General features: G+C 45.4%; 3 protein-coding genes across 3 annotated transcripts; all 3 read left to right on the top strand.

Moving 5' to 3' along the window:
- The first annotated feature begins 6175 nt into the window (after nucleotides 1-6175).
- LOC115674757 (dirigent protein 22-like) lies at nucleotides 6176-6913 on the top strand. The gene has a single exon (XM_030597257.2). The coding sequence runs from the start codon at nucleotides 6201-6203 to the stop codon at nucleotides 6771-6773; it is 573 nt and encodes a 190-aa protein (XP_030453117.1). The 5' UTR covers nucleotides 6176-6200; the 3' UTR covers nucleotides 6774-6913.
- A 3014-nt stretch (nucleotides 6914-9927) lies between these two features.
- Nucleotides 9928-10640, top strand: LOC115674774 (dirigent protein 22-like). Its single transcript, XM_030597280.2, has one exon. The coding sequence runs from the start codon at nucleotides 9986-9988 to the stop codon at nucleotides 10556-10558; it is 573 nt and encodes a 190-aa protein (XP_030453140.1). The 5' UTR covers nucleotides 9928-9985; the 3' UTR covers nucleotides 10559-10640.
- A 7686-nt stretch (nucleotides 10641-18326) lies between these two features.
- On the top strand, nucleotides 18327-19158 carry LOC115674557 (dirigent protein 22-like). Its single transcript, XM_030596968.2, has one exon. The coding sequence runs from the start codon at nucleotides 18436-18438 to the stop codon at nucleotides 19006-19008; it is 573 nt and encodes a 190-aa protein (XP_030452828.1). The 5' UTR covers nucleotides 18327-18435; the 3' UTR covers nucleotides 19009-19158.
- The last annotated feature ends 1218 nt before the right edge of the window (nucleotides 19159-20376 follow it).

The raw sequence follows: 20376 nt of genomic DNA, 5'->3' as shown, positions 1-20376 counted from the left end.
TCATTATTTGTATTTAAGTCGGGAAAGTTTCTTAATTAAACCTCATAGCACAATCATTAGATATAAGACAGGGATATTATCGGCAACAATCACGTGGGTATTAGCTTCTTCATGACGCTGAGGTTTTCCAATTAATTGGTACTACGTTAGGTGAACAAAAATTAAAACCTCATTGGCCACCTCTATGGTTAGCTCAGTGGTAAATGGGTCACTTATTTTACATAAGGTCACGAGCTCGATTCATGTCATAAGTGAATCTTTCAATGGCTCGTTCTAAGCTATGTAGCTACGCATATCTCACATCGGACTCACCGACCTCAGATCCTCGATTTGTGAGTGGTACGGTGCAGCTATAGCTCAAGCGGAACGTTCCATAGCAGATGTAGAACCCTTATGGTGACAGAGGAGATCATAGCGATAGTCGGCTCACTCTACCCTTTTTACTTGTCAAAACGAAAAAATAGCATTGCCAACGAGAATAAATTTTGAAATTAACGAAGTCAGTACTGGAAAAAATGTTTGTTTCGGTCATCCAGGTTAGTTGTCAAGACAGTCTATGAGATGATCCTTATGGGTTATGAGATTTGATGATTTAACGATCCTTGAACTTTGGCTTAATATGTAATTTGTTTCTTGAATTTTTAATTTATTAACCCAATGCGTAATGTGATCCATATACTTTTAATGTGTTCAATGTCATCCCTGAATTTTTAATACATGTTCAATTCAATCCCTAAACTATGTGAAAATGTTCAATGTAATCCTTCCATTAATTCAAGTTCAGAGACTACATTGAACATTTTCATATAGTTCGGGGATTACATTGAATATATAACAAATATTCAGGAACCACATCGAACAAATTAAAAGTTCAAAGACTATACTGAATATTAGGCTAAAATTCAAGGGCTACATTAAATAAATTAAAAAGTTTAAGGGCCACATTGCATATTGTGCTAAAGTTCAGGGATTGTTTGTGTCAATATCTACGGATTCTATTTCTCGTTGGGTAACTGATAGATTATACCACCAATGCAAACATATTCAAGATTTTCCTTTTTTATTTCTTTTCAGTTGCTAGACTTTTCTTCTTCTTTTTCTTGTGATTGTAATTTCTTTTATTTTCAATTTCTCAGAAGTACGCGAACATAATTCTGAGTTATTATAATGACATCTAACATCAATAATTTTCTTTTATACCACCGATGCAAACATATTCTAGCTTTGTTATCTATCTGCCGCAGTCACCACGTCTAGCGAATCATTCCCTACGCAATTCCCACGCCATGGCCTTAACCCTCACGAAGCTCTTTCTCTTCTCATTCATTGTTTCGTCCACCGCACTCCCTACGAAATCCGAACTCCTAAGCTCCGAGCGAGAGAAGCTCACTCGCTTTCGCGTGTGCGTGCAGAACGCAATCGCCCGGAGTAACGACACCGTCGGAACCGTGGCCCAAGCGTCGATGACCAACTAGTCTGCCACGTTAATTATTTTCTCTTCTTCTTTTTTTTCCTTCCGATCGCGGGCAAGGGCCGGCCTTGGCAAAGGCCCTGGGCAAGGGCCTTCAAGGCCTTGTCCGCGGCCAGTAGGGCCACGATGGCCTCGCCCAAGGCCATTGCAACCTCGGCGGCCTCGGCCCGCGAGCAAGGCCTCGAAGGCCCTCTCACCCGTGGCTAGCGAGGCGACAATGGCTTCACCCCAGGCCACCCCACTTGTGGCCGGCGAGGCTGCGATGGCCTTGCCCAAGGCCATCAATGCCTTGCCAGTCGCGAGCGAGTTCACAAAGGATCACAACAGCCCTGGCTGGCCAAAAAAAAAGAAAAAATAATAATAAATTCAAAATATTATTAAAATATTATTAAGAATGTGCACGTCAGCGTTGACTATGCCACATAGGACAGCTATCATCCACATCGGTGATTTCCGATCAAAATAGATCGGGTGGACTCAATTGGCACAAATGAAAAAGTTTAAAACTAAATTTGTACAATTAAAAAGTTTAAAACTGTATTACTATCAATGCCATAGATTTATGATTTTTTTTGTACTTTTCCCGCCTCCAACCCATCAAGAAAATCAAGCGAATATATGACGATGACAGTACACTGATACATTAATTAGTCTTTTATAAGGACTTTCGATCATGATGCATCATGAATGTGCCAATATGTGATTGGGGTGAGCGGAGGTTAGATATCGGGCGGCTTCATCACCTTGGTTTGGAACGAAGGGTTTTGCTTTTTGACGCCCACCGAAGAAAACGCTCACTTCTTCCTCCATGTCATAAAAAACCCCCCTTTCTAGTTTCCTTGTTATTTTGGCCTAATACCCTAAAAAATTTCTAACTTTTAAGTCTAATCTCAACTTTATTCTAAAAAAAAATTTTATCCCATAAAATATCCCAAACTTTAGTTTTAGGCTTAATTTTACCTTAAACTTTTTTTTTGTTTTGTAATAAATCACATACTTTTACTTGAGTCCCAAATCTATCCCCGTTAACCCTCTATCAAAATTTCTCTTGACAACCAAGAGGTGGAAAACTCGCAAGAGCAAGTTTTTCAAGCATCCTGAGTCGAGTGTCTTGAGCACGAGCTCTCTTACCGCGAGAGATGGAAGACTCCCGACCATGAGAAACTGAAGACTAAGTGCAAAATCGAAAATCGATGGAAAGAAGACTCTCTTAAAAGTAAGAGCAATTGAAGGTAGCCAACCCTAATTACCATCGGTCGAAGCGCAGTGTTTCACCTAGATTTGAGCGAGGCCATCACGGTCGTGGGAGAAGGTAGCGTCGCTCGCAGCTGGCGAGACCATGGCCGCCTTCACCTGTGGCCAACAAGGCCTCCTTCACCCTTGGCCAATGAGGGCTTCATAATCCTCACCCAGTGGCCGGCGAGCTCCGACCACCCTCGTTGGCCACGGTGGAAAACAAAAAAAGGAAAGAAGGAAGGAAAAATGAAAAAGAAAATAAAGATTAAAAAATTCAAAAAAAAATTAAAAAATTTAAAAAAATTGTCCACGTCAACAACAGTCGTGCCATGTCAGATGCCCGTCATCCACGTCACTGATTTCCAGCCAATTGAAATTTTTAGGATTGAATTGACATAAATACAATAGGTTTATGACTTTTTTTTGTAATTATCACTAATTAGCTTCGTTCCCTTCGGTCGATGTAGGAGAGTATTAGGGTAAAAGGCCGGAATGTTGTGTCTAATGGGTGGGCCGGAAGCCCAGTTCATTACAAAAGCTCGACGTTATTGCAATGTTGGGCCTTCGTTATGATAGAGCGTGGACGATGTATGCCCGATCGCATCCGACCCTGACCGGATCATATAGAAATTTATTTCTGATTTCTATCCACTTCAGGATTTGATTCGGCGGCTTAGGGATGAAAACTTAATACCCCATGGGGAAGGTTGGAGAGTGGCAGTGAAAATGACCGGGAGTATGGAGGAGGCTGTCTCCCACTTTCTCAGAGTAAAAAACTCCTCCAATTTCTCTTTCAAAGTACATCGTATTCTCGTATCATGTCGTATTTTATAGCAACACGACACGTTGGAAATGTTAAATCGTGTATTGTACGGAAAAAGTACATGTACAATAATATGCAACACACACACACACACAACCCTGGACTGATCGAGGACCGATAAGATATGTCGTGTTCATGCAACATTCAAATCAGGAAATTACTTTGGATAAGAGCAAGATCAGCCAATGAAGCGGCTGTCTCTGGGATTGTTGAATTACAATCCCCACCCCCTTTTGTGTATATTACTCTTGTTAAGGATGTAGCAATTGGTAAAGAAAATAACGAGTCTAATTCTCGATGTGAGAAGCATTTCAAGCACGCTTCCAACGCAGGTGCATTCAATCATCAACACCCTCCTTTTAATTTATTTCGATCTCCAATGAATCTAACGTACGTGGTGGGATCCACGGGATGTAACGAAGTTGGGTTGGATGTTCTGTTGGTAAAACATGTATGTTTATGGAAAGAAGATCAAGTATTCTACAACAGTACCTCTGAAACCGCTTTAATGAGAATTTACTGGTTTGCTTACTTCATAGAGTTGAGTCAGGACGAAAGGGTGGAGACATAGTCAAGTAGCCCATAATGCACTGCATTCCAATTGTATGTAAACAGGTTTCAAGTTTCGGGTAACAAGACACATTCGGTTCTATTTCGAAATGACTTACATAGGTTCAAGACTGATTGAACAAGATCACCCATTCCAAACCCACCTTGCTTCTATACCAAGAGTTGAGATTAATAGAGAGCAATAATAACGACCTTCATTGTTTATAATTCCTTTTATAAGAGCATGTTATAATAAACAGACTCATGTTAGACCCATGATGAGTTTTCACCACGATTCTTTAAGATTTGATCGGATCTGATACTGTACATCATTTCTATAATGAACTTTAACATGTATTGCCCTACACATGCACTACCGGCAAAAGGGCATTACTGTAATGGACTTGTAGATGCACGCGGGTCTTAAGTTATTCATTTCGTTTTGAACTCTGGAATGATCGAATCTTGATGGGCCACATCATGGGCTTTACTGAAAAGCTGATATTGCCTTTGAGTGTCAGTCAAGGTTGGGACAATGGCTGCTTTCTCTCTCGCTCTCTCTGTCTTCTTTTTCTCTTCTTGTTTTCTCACTTCTAGAAATTTCTTGTCTTGCCCTTAGTTTTTGCTTTATGCTTTTTCTTTATCAATTGGCAAAAGGAATGTGAAGGAGCAACCCACACGGAGATCCCCTGATTATTATAGGGTTTCATAACCGTGGTAATTACTCCTTTTGAACGAACTATTACCTTCATCACGGTGCTAGTGGGATCAAGCCTAAGATTAATATTATATGACATTGCGCGGTCGAACCTCGGCGGACAAACCTCTGAGGCCGATGAGTGACCAGGAGACTCATAACTCCGATTGGAGAGGCCAGTCATTTAAAAATAAACCCTCTACTAGTAAGCCAATCCTGAATTTCTTTGTAAATTTTCTAGCGTTCACATGTCGACTTTTATTCAAGCCTAAATACATCAAACTTTTCAAACTATCGGCACACCGATTCATAGATTCATATAGAATTTTTTTTCGTAATTTGAAGGAAAAGTTATAAGCAGAGACAATGAGTACTTTATTTTTTGTTTATAGAAAGCCGGATAACAATATTGGTGGATAATAGCACTGGCTATGTACGAAACGCAATCTCAAAGCTGTAATAATGCATGAAATTCAGCGTCCATCCATCAAACGTACCACATATCAGCTGACCCATCATGTATATGTTCTTGTCAATCTCCAATTGGTGAGAGCAATAAAAAATAAAACCCAACCTCGCATTAGGAATGCTAATGTTGCAATGGAACTAATAATATACCATCTAACTATATCAACGAACTGAGGATCTGACCCAAATCCCAAACGATTGTTACAGTCGACTTCATGAAGTTAGAGCAACAACGTTTGACGAAACATAGACACCATCTTGGACAGGAAAACCTAAGGAACCAAAAACCTGAATAAATAACATATGTTAGGACGGTGGGTGGAGCCAAAGGAGGACAAAAGGAAAGCTCTCGATTTGACTTTTCTCTTTTTATTTTTCACGTGGCAAAAGGGCTCGCTTGGTAAGTGAGACTAGGGGCACACGAAGGCACGAATTTGGGGCCACTTGGCGTGCGACGGTCTGTCCACAATGCGCGGCTTCACAACCATCGAACAAGACGCCAATGGAGTCGCCGAATTCATATGTTCGTATCATCATTGCGATCTGAATATTGAATTTTTTGCCAGATTTGTCTCGCCGTGAGTTGCCTTTAATGTGTGCACATGCACATGAAGTACTAAGTGAAACATCACCAACGACGAAGATTCGCGCCGACCGTAATTGCATCATTTGCAGCATGTAAATGGTAGGTCACCATACACCATATGACCACGTCCCTCCCACTTATTTGGTCTTCTCCCCTTAACTACTCCGCAACTAAGTATTCTTTTTAAGAAATATTATCGTTATTTTCCGCCAAACCCCATTTTCTCCATCTGCCTCCTCTATAAAACCCTCCCCTCAACGAACCCTTTTGGCGTCTATCTCTCTCTCTCTCTCTCTCTCTCTCTCTCTCTCTCTCTCTCTCTCTCTCTCTCTCTCTCTCTCTCTCTCTCTCTCTCTCTCTCTCTCTAGCCATGGCTGTTTGCATCGCAAAGCTCGTCGTTGTCCCTCTTCTCTTTTTGTCGACCGTCTTTGTCTCCGCAAACTCGCACACCTTTGCGAGGAGCCTCCTCCCGCGCGAGCTCGGGCTCAAGAACGAGAAGCTGAGCCACCTCCACTTCTACTTCCACGACATTGTGAGCGGGCCCAACCCGACCGCCGTGCGCGTCGCTGAGGCCAAGATGACCAACACGTCGGCCACAGGGTTCGGCGCCGTGGTCATGATCGATGACCTGCTGACCGAGGGCCCCGAGATGAGCTCCAAGGAGGTCGGGCGGGCCCAGGGGATCTATGCGCTGGCATCGCAGAACGACGTGGGGCTGCTCATGGTGCAGAACTACGTGTTCACCGAGGGGAAGTACAATGGGAGCACGCTGAGCGTGCTTGGCCGCAACGCGGTGTTCTCCAGCATGCGGGAGTTGACGATCGTCGGCGGGAGCGGGCTCTTCCGGTTCGCTCGCGGATATGCTCAGGCAAAGACGCGCACGCTCGACCTAAAGACCGGGGACGCCTGCGTGGAGTACAATGTTTATGTCTTCCATTATTGATCCACGTTCACGAGATGTCTCTGAAGGCCATTCTAGAAAGAGATCTCACGGTTTAGTTTGATGGCCGTATTGTTTGCTTTGTTTCTTTGGTATCTAATTTTGTTTTAAAATTTTCCAATCACCAATGATTCTTGCATTGCTGTCTACTTTTCCAAATTCTGGTTACGGCAACGGCCGCGCAATTGGCCACAAGCGAGGGATGAACTAGCCCTAGGCGGGTGAGGCTCGACCTCACGAAATTCCAGCATGGTCAAGCTCAACGGTAAGCTTGAGCCTCGCCGGCCTCGAGTGGGGCTCCACCTCACCAGATCCGGCGAGGTCGAGATTGCCCAAGGCTAGGGAGCTCCACCTCTAAAGGTGGGGAAGCATATAATCAATCACACAACTCGAGAGCCTGCAATTGAAGTTACATTATTAGACGAAAAATTGTGACTCGAATCACATTCATCAAACCTACGCACATTTTGTCCAAAATCGGCATGGCCAATGAAAAAAGGTAGGACAATGCACCACGAGGTTGAAACTACATTGGAACAACCCTAGAGTCTATATCGGCGAGGCAAAGAAGTCAACAATAGAGACGAGCAACGAACTAAACTGACCTAAACGATGATGGCATAGATATGAGGAAACGGAGGTAAACCCTAGGATTGTGGAAAAGAGAGAGTACTGAAGAGCAAGGGAGGGGAAAGAATTGTGCTTTCCAGAGAGTAACACAGGAAGAGATTAGTGAGGCAGCTGGATTTCATGGGGCGCGAAGCGGCAGGGAGAGAGAGAGAGAGAGAGAGAGAGAGAGAGAGAGAGAGAGAGAGAGAGAGAGAGAGAGAGAGAGAGAGAGAGAGAGAGAGAGAGAGAGAGGCATTGCCGAAGCATTCATAGCCGCAATTCGTTTCTCAGGTGGCGGCAACATAGTCGTCGCAAGTGGTGGTGGAGAGGAGGAGGAAGTCCGGAGATGGAGAGGTGGAGGGGGAATTTTGGAGCTTGTGAGAGATAAGGGGTGCACAGGCGAGAAGAGAAAGGTGAAGGAGTGTATGGAGAAAACAATGCTAGGTATGGGCGAAATAAAGAGGAGGAAAATGATTCCTCTTTTCCCGGTTTTGAAGGTGTTTTTCCCATTGACCCAAAAATGTTTTCCTTGACCAATATATTTGTTGTGAACCAAATACCGGAAAATTCGGAAAAACTCTTTCTTGAAAATTGTTCTCAGTATAACAAACAGAGCCTAGATATTGACTTTTTGTAACATGTTGACTTTTTTTTTGTATACTCTAAATTTGAAGGGAAAGGTATCAGCAAACGCAATGAGAACTTTTTTTGTTTGTAGAAAGCACGGGTGATCGATTCCCGGACAGTCCGGTTCCTACCCAGGATCCAAGAATCGGACCAAAGGGACCGGTTCCTAGTTTCTACAATTGGGAACCGAACCGGTGCCCCCCGAAACGAGACCAACCGATCCGGTCCAATTCCCAAGTGGGCCAATGAAACAGGTTGCATATTCAGTTTTTTTTTTATTTGTCATTAATGTTCAAGATGAAATTGAAGTTGTTCTTGACAATCAAGTTGTTTCTACAATTAGTAAGTTACGTATAACATTGTAGATTTCACAGAGATTTTTTCAATTTGTGGCAAAATTTGGTTGGAATAAGCAACTATTGTTATGTTTTGATTAACACTTCGCTCCAGCCTTGAAGGGCCTTCCTTGGAAGATAGAGAGTTTTTTTTACAGATTTTTAAGAAATTAAATTAAATTTTAAAAAAATAAGTCCAGTCCGAGCGGGTAGGTCCACACTTGAAACTAGAAATCGGATCGAAATTCATCGGTTCCAATTTTAAGGAACTGTGAACCGGACCAGTGCTCTCGGGAACTGCCCATAACCGGCCGGTCTGGTCCGGTCCGGGTAGTTCCTTTTATTTACCCCTAGTAGAAAGCCAAATAAGAAGGTTGGTGGAAAATAGCACATGGATACGTCCGCAACGCGATCTTAATGCTGTAATAATGCATGAAATTCAACTGAGAAAGTTATTGGCGAGAACGTACATCCATCACACGTACCATATCTCAGCTGACCCATCATGTGTACGTTCTTGTCAATCTCCGCATATAATCTAGTTGGTGAGAGCAATAAAAAATAAAACCCAACCATGCATTTGGAGTGCTAATTTTGCAATGGAACTAACGAAACACCATCTAACTATTTCATCGAACTGAGAATCTGACTCGAATCCCACGTTAGGAAACGATTGTTTAGGTTAGGCTTCATGAAGTTAGAGCAGCAACGTTTGACGAAACACAATCGCCATCTTGGACAGGAAAACATTAAGGAACAAAAAAAACCTGAATAAGTAACATTAGTTAGGTAAGTGGGTGGAGCCATAGGAGGACAAAAGGAAAAGGAAAGCTCTGGATTTGAATTTGCTCTTTTTATTTTCGACGTGGCAAAAAGGCTCGTTTGTATTTTCTCGTATGTAGGTGTGTTTAATACTCCACGTAGGACTTACCGTAAATCATCCGGAGGTCGACACGTGGCAATCCGGGCGCACCCACCCCCTCACCACCGACAGACTTGCGTCCACCTCGTCCCTGACCCATGAAGAACACCGAGAAGATGAAGAACGAGCCATGTCTGACCCACCAGCTCTCCCAAATTCCTCCACCATCGCACCTTTACGTGGAGTATTAAACACACCTAATATTTTCTAATATTTTCTCGATGGAGGCACGAATTTGGGGCCACTTGGCGTGCCACGGTCTGTCCACAACACGCGGGTTCACAACCATCGATGAAGAGGCCAATGGACTCTCCGAAGTCACGTGTTTGGATCATCTTTGCGATCTGAATATGGTTTTTTGTAAACATTGTCTTGCCGTGAGTTGACTTGACTCAAACACCCTGTACCCACGTGAAGTCCTAAGTGATTCATCACCAACGACGAAGAATCGCTCCAACGCTAATTGCATTATTTGCAGCACGTAAACGGTAGGTTACCATATGCCATATGACCATGTCCCTCTTTCTTTGTTCCCTCTTATTTGGTCTCCTCCCCTTAACTACTCCGTAACTAAGTATTTTCTGTAAAAAATATTATCATTATCTTCCACCAACCCCATCTTCTCCATCTGCCTCCTCTATAAAACCCTCCCCTCTACGAAACCCTTTTTGCGTATCTCTCTCTCTCTCTCTCTCTCTCTCTCTCTCTCTCTCTCTCTCGCCATGGCTGTTTGCATTGCAAAGCTCGTCGTCTTCTCTCTCCTCTTCATGTCGACCGTTTTTGTCTCCGCAAACTCGCACACCTTCGCGCGGAGCCTCCTCCCGCGAGAGATCGGGCTCAAGGAGGAGAAGCTGAGCCACCTCCACTTCTACTTCCACGACATTGTGAGCGGGCCCAACCCAACCGCCGTGCGCGTCGCCGAGGCCAAGATGACCAACACATCGGCCACGGGGTTCGGCGCAGTGGTCATGATTGACGACCTGCTGACTGAGGGCCCCGACATGAGCTCCAAGGAGGTCGGGCGGGCCCAGGGGATCTACGCGCTGGCGTCGCAGAACGATGTCGGGCTGCTTATGGTGCAGAACTACGTGTTCACCGAGGGGAAGTACAATGGGAGCACGCTGAGCGTGCTTGGCCGGAACGCGGTGCTCTCCGGCGTGCGGGAGCTGGCGATCGTCGGCGGGAGCGGGCTCTTCCGGTTCGCCCGCGGGTACGCTCGGGCAAAGACGCACACGTTCGACCTCAAGACCGGGGACGCCTGCGTGGAGTACGATGTTTATGTCTTCCATTATTGATGCACGTTCACGAGATGTCTCCGAAGGCCTTTCTAGAAAGAGTTCTCACGGTTTAGTTTGATGGCCGTATTGTTTGTTTGTTTCTTTGGTACCTAATTTTTTTTATATATATAATGACTCTTGCATTATTGTGGGAAAAGTGTTGAAAAAGTCCTAAACTTTTTGTATTTGTGCGAATTTAGTCATAAACTTTTTTTTGTACCAATTCAGTCCTAAACATTTTATTTTTGTGCCAACTCAGTCCTTCCAGCTAATTTTAGCCGGATTTTGGTGATATGGACGCCGACCGGCCTACATGGCGCCGCCGGCGCTAACGTTGACAATTTTTTAATAATATTTTAATATTTTTTCGATTTTTAAAATATTTTTCTGATTTTTTTTCTTTTTTTTCCTTTTCCTTCTTCTTCTACCTTTGGCCGGTGACCAAACCGATCACAGGCCATGGCTGGCTACTTGGGCAAGGGCGGGGTCGCCGTCGCCCGCCACAGGCGAGGCTCGGCCGACCCTCGCCGGATCTAGCGAGTGGAGCCCTCGCCGAGGCACAGCCTCGCCCAGGCCGGGCCAGGCCGACCCTCGCCGGGCCTTGCCTGGGCGAGGGCTCCCCTCGCTGGGAACGGCCTCGCCCAAGGGAGGGTCAGCCGAGCCTTGCCTGTGGCGGGCGACGGCGGCCTCACCTAGCGGCCGGCCAAAGGTAGAAGAAGAAGGAAAAGAAAAAAAAATCATAAAAAAATATTTTAAAAATTGAAAAATATTAAAATATTATTTAAAATTGTACACGTCAACGTCGGCGGCGCCACGTAGGCCGGCCAGCGCCACGTCACCAAAATCCGGCCAAAATTAACCGGAAAGACTGAATTGGCACAAAAAAAAAGTTTAGGATTAAATTGGCACCAATGCAAAAGGTTTAGGACTTTTTTAACATTTTTCCTGTTGTCTACTCTACCAAATTCCGGCCACGACGACAGCCGCACAACTGGCCACAGGTGAGGGATGAGCTCGCCCTAGGCCGGTGAGGCTCAACCTCGCCAAATTCGCACGTTATGCAACTCGCCTGGGGCCGGTGTGTCGCGACCTTCCCGAACCGGCCTTGTCGCCTAAGTGGTTGGGCTAATGGATTGCTAAGTTAAACCTAGCTCGAGCTCTCCCAAGCCCATACCAATTCGCGACTTAGATTTAAGTTATTAACATGCAAATCAATTTCATTTAGGAGTCGCCACAAATCAGTTTTTGGTGGGTCGATTAAACACCCAAGTAAAGCACGGGAGAAATGCTTCACTTCTACGAACCAGAGATTCAATGGGTACGGGGACTTGATTACACTAATTGACCAATTAATGCCCTTTCGGTACCTAACCTTGTTCAATTACCGCCTAACATGTTCACACTAATTGGGAGTCTCAAAATTCGATTCCTAACCAAGTTAGGGAAAGCAACAATCAACACATGAACCTACCGTGTGTAATCAACTACATACGAGGTTAAATTAAACGTGAAATTCAAAATGTGTGAACCAAGCAACGCGCAACCAACATGACACTAATCACACAATAGGGCAAGAAAAAACAAATTCCAAAGTCCAAATAATAATTTTTGATATTTCGAAATTTTTTTTAAAAAAATTTTAAAATTTTTTAATATTTTTTTAAAAAAATTAAAATTTGGGTTAATACCACGAAAAACCCTAAACTGGTACACTTGTGACACATTTACCCCAAACTATTTTTTTGTCCATAAAAAACCCCAAACTGGCACACCTGTGACAATTTTACCCTGAACTATTTTTTTGATCACCAAAAATCCCAAACTGGTACACCTGTGACAATTTTACCCTGAACTTACCACAAAAAACCCTAAACTGGCACATATGTGACAATTTTACCCTGAATTAAAATTTTAATATTATTTTTTTTATTTTTTTCGAAATTTTATTTATTTTTTATTCTTTTCTTTTCTTTTTTTTTTCATCTTCAAACCCTGGCCGGTCGCCGGTCCGGTGACCGGCCAGAAGCGGAAGCCGGCGAGGGCCGCCTTCGCCGGCGTCGGTCGGCCCTCGCCCGACGCCGGATCTGGCGAGGGCGACCCTCGTCTGCGTCTGGGCGAGGCCGCCCTCGCCCGAGCCTGCGAGGGTCGCCCTTGCCCCGGGCGGCGAGACGGCCCTCGCCCGACTCAGTGCAAGGGCGGCCCTCGCCCGATGCAAGCGAGGGCCGCCCTCGCCGAGATCCGCGGCCGTCGGGCGAGGCCGCCCTCGCCGATCCGGCGTCGGGCGAGGCCGCCGCCGCCCGGGACGCCGGATCTGGGCGAGGGTGACCGCTCGCGCGTCGGCGAGGGCCGCCTTCGCCCGAGCCGGGCGAGGTCCCCCTTGCCCCGGGCGTGCAAGGACGGCCCTTGCCCGACGCAGCTGGGTCGCCCTAGCCAGATCCGGTGTCGGGCGAGGGTCGCCCGACGCCGGCGAGGCGCACTCGCCGATACCGGCAAGGGTAGCCCTTGCCGGATCCGGCGAAGGCGACCCTCGCTGACGCCGGGCGAGGCGGCGGCCTCGCCAGATCCGGCGAGGGCGGCGCTCGCCCGATACCGGCGAGGGTCGCCGACGCCGGCGAGGGCGGCCCTCGCCCGACGCCGGCGAGGGCCGCCCTCGCCGGTTTCGCCTCGCTTTGGCCGGACCACCGACGGCCGAGGTTGAAGATGAAGGAAAAGAAAAGAAAAGAAAAAAGAAAAAAGAAAAAATTCAAAAAAATTCAAAAAAAATAATATTAAAAATTAGTTCGGGGTAAAATTGTCACGTGTGTACCAGTTTAAGGTTTTTTGTGGTATGTTTGGGGTAAAATTGTCACAGGTGTACCAGTTTGGGATTTTTTATGGTCAAAAAAATAGTTTGGGGTAAATGTGTCACAAGTGTACCAGTTTAGGGTTTTTCATGGTATTAACCCTTAAAATTTTTTAACAATTAAAATAATAATATAAATATTAAAATAATATAAAAATGGACCCGGGCGCGCCGGCCCGGGTCCACAACCGAACCGGACTCATTCATTGAGCCCAGTCTGGCAAATTAAAAAAAAAACAAGAAAGAAAAGGGCCCAGCCCGAAAAATTTTTTAAAAAGCAAAAAAAAACAAAAGCCCATAGCCCAATAAAAAAATAGAACCCCAAAACCCTAAATACATCTGCCCACAACCTATTTCGGCCCATTCGAACGAAACCCTACCCGGTTATGACCCGCACGCCTGACCCGACTTGCGGCCGCCGACTCGACTCGCACCAGCCGTCTCACGTTCGCCGGCCGGCCGGAACGCTGACTTCTCAGAGCCCCGGCCTCCTCATCCGACGTTCCGCCTTTACTAGCCGGCCCGAATACCGGCTCCTCTGAGCTCCCGCCTCCGCGACCGATGCTCTGCCATGGTCTGCATCGCCGCCCCGATGAGGAGCAGCGAGCGTCCTCCAACCGGCTCACCGTCATGGTGACCAGCGATCGACCGAGACCGTCTAAGCCCAACGGGAGGCTGGCCGGCCGCAAACCAGCCAGATCTCAGCGAGGGACCGGCTGGTGACCCCCTCTCACGGTCGAGCCCGGACCACTGTCGAGCCGTGAGCCTCCTTAGCCCGAGGATCATGCCGGCATGCCCCGCGCCTCTCTGGCTTCTGCTCCCTCTTGTCTGTCCTCTCCCCCGTCCCAGCGACGTTGGGGGGAGAAGGTGAACAGTCACGAGCCGGGCCAAGGGGGAAAGGGGCCGGCCCGCATGGGAAAATAAGAAAAAGAAAAAGAAGAATGGGCCGTGCAAAGAAAAAAAAGAAAAGAAGAAGAATGGGCCGACTGACCTGGCCCGGAAACCCTTTTTTTTTTTTTGATATGTTTTAATAGACCCTATTAATGCAAATGCACCTAATGTCTATATGCCATGTAATTTTGATAAAAATATTTTGGTTTAAGGGTTAAAAATTAAACCCTAATTTTCCATGCGATAAAACCCTAAATGATTAAACAAATTTTAGGTGTCAACACGGTGAGCTTGAGCCTCACCAGCCTCGGGTGAGGCTCCACCTCACCAAATTTGGCGAGGTCGAGCTCGCCCGAGGCTAGAAAGCTCGACCTCTAAAGGAGGGGGGGGAGGGGGGAAAGCATATCATCAATCACACAACTCAAGAGTTTGCGATTGAAGCTACATTATCCAATTGAAAACCATGACTTGAATCACATTCATCAAACCTACGCACATTTTGTCCAAAATTGGCACAACCAACGAAAAAAGGCGAGTAAAACGCACCACGAGGTTGAAACTACATCGGAAAAACCCAAGAGTCCAAATCGGCGAGGCAAAGAAGTCAACAATATGGCCAAACGACAAACCAAACTGACCTAAATGTTGATGGTACAGATATGAGAAAACGGAAGTAAACCCTAGGATCATGGAAAAGAGAGAGGATTGAAAAGCAAGGGAAGGAAAAAAAAATTGTGCTTTTCGGAGAGTAACACGGGAAGAGATAGGTGATGCAGCTGGATTTAACGGGGGGCGGAGGCAGCAGGGAGAGAGAGAGCATGGCGTTGCCAAAGCATCTGCAATCGCAAGCCGTTTCTCATATGACAACGACTCAGCCATCACAAGTGGTGGCAGAGAGGAGGAGGAAGTCCGGAGGTGGTGAGGCGGAGGAGGAACTTTGGAGCCGAAGAGAGATAAGGAGTGCACAGGCGAGAAGAGAAAGGTGAAGGAGTGCACGGAGGAAAACGTGTTGGATCTAGGCAAAATAAAGTAGAAATCATTTTCCCCATTTTTGAAGATATTTTCCATTGACCCGAAAATGTTTTCTTTGACCAGTTTATTTTCTATGAATCAAACGTCAGACCATGCGAAAAAAAATTTCTTGAAAATTGTTTTCAGTGAAACAAACAGAGTTTATATACATTAAACTTTTCAGACTATGGGCACACGAACTTGTAGATTCGTATATAATTTTCTTGGGTTAATACCACGAAAAACCCTAAACTGGTACACTTGTGACACATTTACCCCAAACTATTTTTTTTACCATAAAAAACCCCAAACTGGTACACCTGTGACAATTTTACCCAGAACTATTTTTTTGACCCTGGCCGGATCCGACGAGGGCGACCCTCGCCGGTATCGGGCGAGGGCTGCCCTCGCCGGATCTGGCGAGGGTCGCCCTTGCCCTGGGCAGGCGAGGACGACCCTCGCCCGACGCAGGCGAGGGTCGCCGCTGTATCCGGCGAGGGCCGCCGACGCCGGCGAGGGCAACCTCGCCCGATACCGACAAGGGTCGCCCTGCCCGACGCCGGCGAGGGCGGCTCGCTCGACGCCGGCGAGGCGGCCTCAAGCTTCCGCTGAGCGGCCGCCGAACCCGGCGACCGGCCGTAGGTTGAAGGTGAAGGAAAAAAAAGAAAAGAAAAGAAAAGAAAAGAAAAAATTCAAAAAAATAAAAAAATAATATTAAAAATTAGTTCGGGGTAAAATTGTCACATGTGTACCAGTTTAGGATTTTTTGTGGTATGTTTGGGGTAAAATTGTCACAGGTGTACCAGTTTGGGGTTTTTTATGGTCAAAAAAATAGTTTGGGGTAAATGTGTCACAAGTATACCAATTTAGGGTTTTTTGTGGTATTAACCCAATTTTCTTTCATAATGTTTTGTAACATTTTTACTTTTTCTTTATATTTTCTAAATTTGAAGGGAAAGTTTTCAGCAGAAACAAATGAGTACTTTTTTTCGTTTGTAGAAAGCAGGAGTGATCGGTTCCCGGGCTGTCCGATTCCCGCCCTGGAACAAGGAACCGGACCCAAGGGATTAGTTCCTAGTTTCTACAACCGGGAACCAAACTGATGCCCTCTTGGAAATAGACTGACCACTTCGATCCGGTCTCCGGGTGGGCTAATGGAACTGGTGGCATATTCAATTTTTTTTTTATTTGTCGTTAATGTTCAAATTGAAATTGAAGATTTTCTTGAGATAATCAAGGAGTAAGTCACGTATAATATTATAAGTTTCATAGAGATTTTTCCAATTTGTGGCAAACTTTGGTTGGAATAAGCAACTACTATTGTGTTTTGATTTGTTCATGTCATCTTACTCACGTGCATAAATAAATATAGTTGCTCCAGTCTTGGAGGGCCATTCCTTTTGTGAATTGGGACATAGATTAGGGTTTTTTATATATATTTTTAAGAAAAAAATTTAAAAAAATCGATTTAGTCCTGGTGGTCCAGATGGGCGGTTCCATACTTGGAATCGGAAATCGGACCGAAATTCACCGATTCTAATTTATGGAACCGAGAATCGGATTGATGTCCCTGAAAATCGATTGATCCGATCTGAGCAGTTTCTTTTTCTCACTCCTAATAAGATGGTGGGTGGAAAATAGCACGTTACGAAACGCGTAATAATGCATGAAATTCAACTGAAAAAGTTTTCGGCAAGAAAGTGCATCCATCACACGTACTATATTTCTGCTGACCCACCATGTATACGTTCTTGTCAATCTCCGCATATAATTTAGTTGATGAGAGCAATAAAAAATAAAACCCCAACCTTGCATTTGGAATGCTAATTTTGCAACGGAACTAACGAAATACCATCTAGCTTTTTCAACGAACTGAGAACCTGACTCGAATCCCACATTAGGAAACGATTGTATAGGGTCGACTTCATGAACTTAAAGCAGCGACGTTTGACGAAACACAGTCGCCATCTTGGACAGGAAAACATTAAGGAAACAAAAACACCTGAATAAATAACGTAAGTTAGGAAAGTGGGTGGAGCCATAGGAGGACAAAACGAAAAGGAAAGCTCTGTATTTGAACTTTCTCTTTTTCTTTTTTCCGCCAGGCAAAAAGGCTCGTTTGGTTAAGTGAGACTATAGGACAACGAAGGCACGAATTTGACGCCACTTGGCGTGCGACAGTGTGTCCACAAAGGGCGGCTTCACAACCATCGAAGAAGAGGCCGATAGAGTCTCCGAAGTCCTATGTTCGCATCATCTTTGCCATCTGAATATTGAATTTTTTCTCAGATTTGTCTTGCCGAGAGTTGACTTGATGTGTGCACAGAAGTCCTAAGTGAAACATCACCGACAATGAAGAATCGGGCCAACGCTAATTGCATTATTTGCAGCACGTAATTGGTAGGTAGATCCGTCAAATCGATGAATCAGATTAGGTTTGGATTGGGTCAAAAAAATAATCCGACTCATATTGACATATTTAACTTATATTGACCCATTTATATGCAATATTTTTTGTCAACCCAAATCCAACCTGACCAATATTACTAAAACATATATGTACCTATTTATCTCACTTATAGCTTTAGACGTGAATATGTTGCTTGTGTGAAATTTCATTTTAAATTTTAAAAAAAGCAAATTAACAAAATGAAAAGACGTAAATAAATAATCAAGATTGATGTTTATGTGTGTCGTAATCAACTTTGGGTATTTTTGTTCTAAAATCCGGACGAGAAATGATATTCTAAACAATGCAAATAGTCACGAAACTTCACCATGGGAAGGAGGACTCATCATCGAAAATCTTTTGTTAATGGTCAGCTTCAGCTTCTAGTTGTTTAAGCTAGCGTGCTGCAAATAATGCAATTAGCCGTCGGGGCCGATTCTTCCTCGTCGGTGACGTTTACTTTAGCACTTAAAAGATGGTATGTCACCACCCACCATTGACCGTGAGACCAAGTCGCTCTCTCTTAGTGGGTCTCCTTCGCTTAACAACTCCGCAACTAAGCACTCTCTTTAAAATAACATTATCATTGCTTTCCACCAAACCCCGTTTAATTTTTCTCCATCTGCCTCCTCCATAAAACCCTCCTCTCAACGAAACCCTCTTTGCGTCTCTCTCTCTGCCCCTCTCTGCCCCTCTCTAGCCATGGCTGTTTGCAGCGCAGAGCTCATCGTCGTCTCTCTCCTCTTTATGTCGACCGTCTTCGTCGCTGCAGACTCGCACACCTTCGCGCGGAGCCTCCTCCCGCGAGAGCTCGGGCTCAAGGAGGAGAAGCTGAGCCACCTCCACTTCTACTTCCATGACATCGTGAGCGGGCCCAACCCGACCGCCGTGCGCGTCGCCGAGGCCAAGATGACCAACTCGTCGGCCACGGGGTTCGGGGCCGTGGTCATGATCGACGACCCGCTGACCGAGGGCCCCGAGACGAGCTCCAAGGAGGTCGGGCGGGCGCAGGGGATCTACGCGCTGGCGTCGCAGAAGGACACCGGGCTGCTCATGGTGCAGAACTACGTGTTCACCGAGGGGAAGTACAACGGGAGCACGCTGAGCGTGCTCGGCCGGAACGCGGTGTTCTCCGGCGTGCGGGAGTTGTCGATCGTCGGCGGGAGCGGGCTCTTCCGGTTCGCCCGCGGGTACGCTCAGGCACAGACGCACACGTTCGACCGTAAGACCGGGGACACCTGCGTGGAGTACAATGTTTATGTCTTCCATTATTGATCCAAGTTCTCGAGATGTCTCTGCAGGCCTTTCTGGAAAGAGTTCTCACTGTTTAGTTCTTTTGTTTTTTGGTCGGAACACTGTTTAGTCTGGTGGCCGTGTTGTTTGTTCGTTTCTTTGGTATCTATTTCTCTTTTAATTTTCCAATCACCGATGCGGCTTACATTGATGTTTACACTTTACCAAACGATAAATAAGGATAACTTATTTCATGAATAATATGATTAAGGGAATGAATTATATTGCAAATCGATGACTGACAAAACTAATTATTAGATAGGCTTCTTCTATAAATTAACGGAATTGAGGAATGAGGAGGGTGTTATATGAGATTCCAAATCAGAGCTAGGTTTGGCTTACAAGCGTAGTAGATCCACATGGCTTGACGACAAAAGGAGAAAAGTGAAAGACGATAGGTTGAGTTAGGGTGCGTTTGGCAATTATTCTATTTTCAAAAACTGATTCTGCTCAGAAATGATTCTTTTTTATTGTGTGGCCGGAAATAATTTCTAAGCATTTGAAAGCGTTTGGTAACTGCCCAAAATTTTTATTCTTGGAATAGAAAAAGAACAGAAATGCGTTTGGTAACTGCACAAAATTTCTTTTTATTAATAATATTTTAATGATATTTTGAATTTTTTTTCTTTTTTTCTTTTTTTTTCTTCCCCTTTCCCTTCCTTGGCCATGGCCAGGTCGCCGACGTCGCCGACCGGCCACAGGCTAGGGCCAGCGAGGGCGTCACGGCCCTCGCCCAGGCGGCGAGTGTCCAACCCTTGCCCTCGTTGGCCCTGGCCTGTGGTTAGTCGCCTATGACACTCTGGATTTAACTCACTCAAGGTATTGTCCACTTTGGCCCATCCCATACCGAGCCTCACGATTTTGTCCTTTGGCGTACATGCAAGCACTTTCCCAAGAGGTCACCCATCCTGGTAGTACTCTAGCCCAATCTCACTTTACTTTGGAGTTTCAAAGCAAAGCTTGCCGTTACGTCAAAAGGCGCCTCCGTGAGTTAATTCAAGTTTTCATATATATATCTCAAGATCGCTCTTCCCTTGTTTGGTGCACAGTTCAGTTCATTCCTGCCCCCTTCGCCATCCTAGAAGCTTGCCAGGAGCTACTCCTTGTCCAGGCCCTTTGGCCCCGGCGACCACTCCCCGCCCTCGTCGAACCGAGTCGTTACATAGCTAGTGGCCAGCGACCGGCCACAGGCCAAGAAGAAGAAGAAGAAGAAAAAAAAATTTCTTTTCCATTTCTAATTCTTGTTCTCATAATCAAGAAGCTACTTTTTTTTACTTCTTGATTCTGTTCCAAAACTGATTCTGAGAATAAATTTTTGCAAATTTATGCCCGTGAACAAAAAATTTACCA

This window comes from Syzygium oleosum, unplaced genomic scaffold, assembly GCF_021117445.2.
Source record: "Syzygium oleosum isolate NSW1041296 unplaced genomic scaffold, Sole_v2.1 Sole_v2.25, whole genome shotgun sequence".
Lineage (NCBI taxonomy): Eukaryota > Viridiplantae > Streptophyta > Magnoliopsida > Myrtales > Myrtaceae > Syzygium > Syzygium oleosum.
This window is presented reverse-complemented; position numbering and strand designations above follow the sequence as displayed.

Excerpts from the sequence above, each read along its gene's own strand:
- LOC115674757 (XM_030597257.2), top strand. The coding sequence starts at position 6,201 with ATGGCTGTTTGCATCGCAAAGCTCGTCGTTGTCCCTCTTCTCTTTTTG.
- LOC115674774 (XM_030597280.2), top strand. The coding sequence starts at position 9,986 with ATGGCTGTTTGCATTGCAAAGCTCGTCGTCTTCTCTCTCCTCTTCATG.
- LOC115674557 (XM_030596968.2), top strand. The coding sequence starts at position 18,436 with ATGGCTGTTTGCAGCGCAGAGCTCATCGTCGTCTCTCTCCTCTTTATG.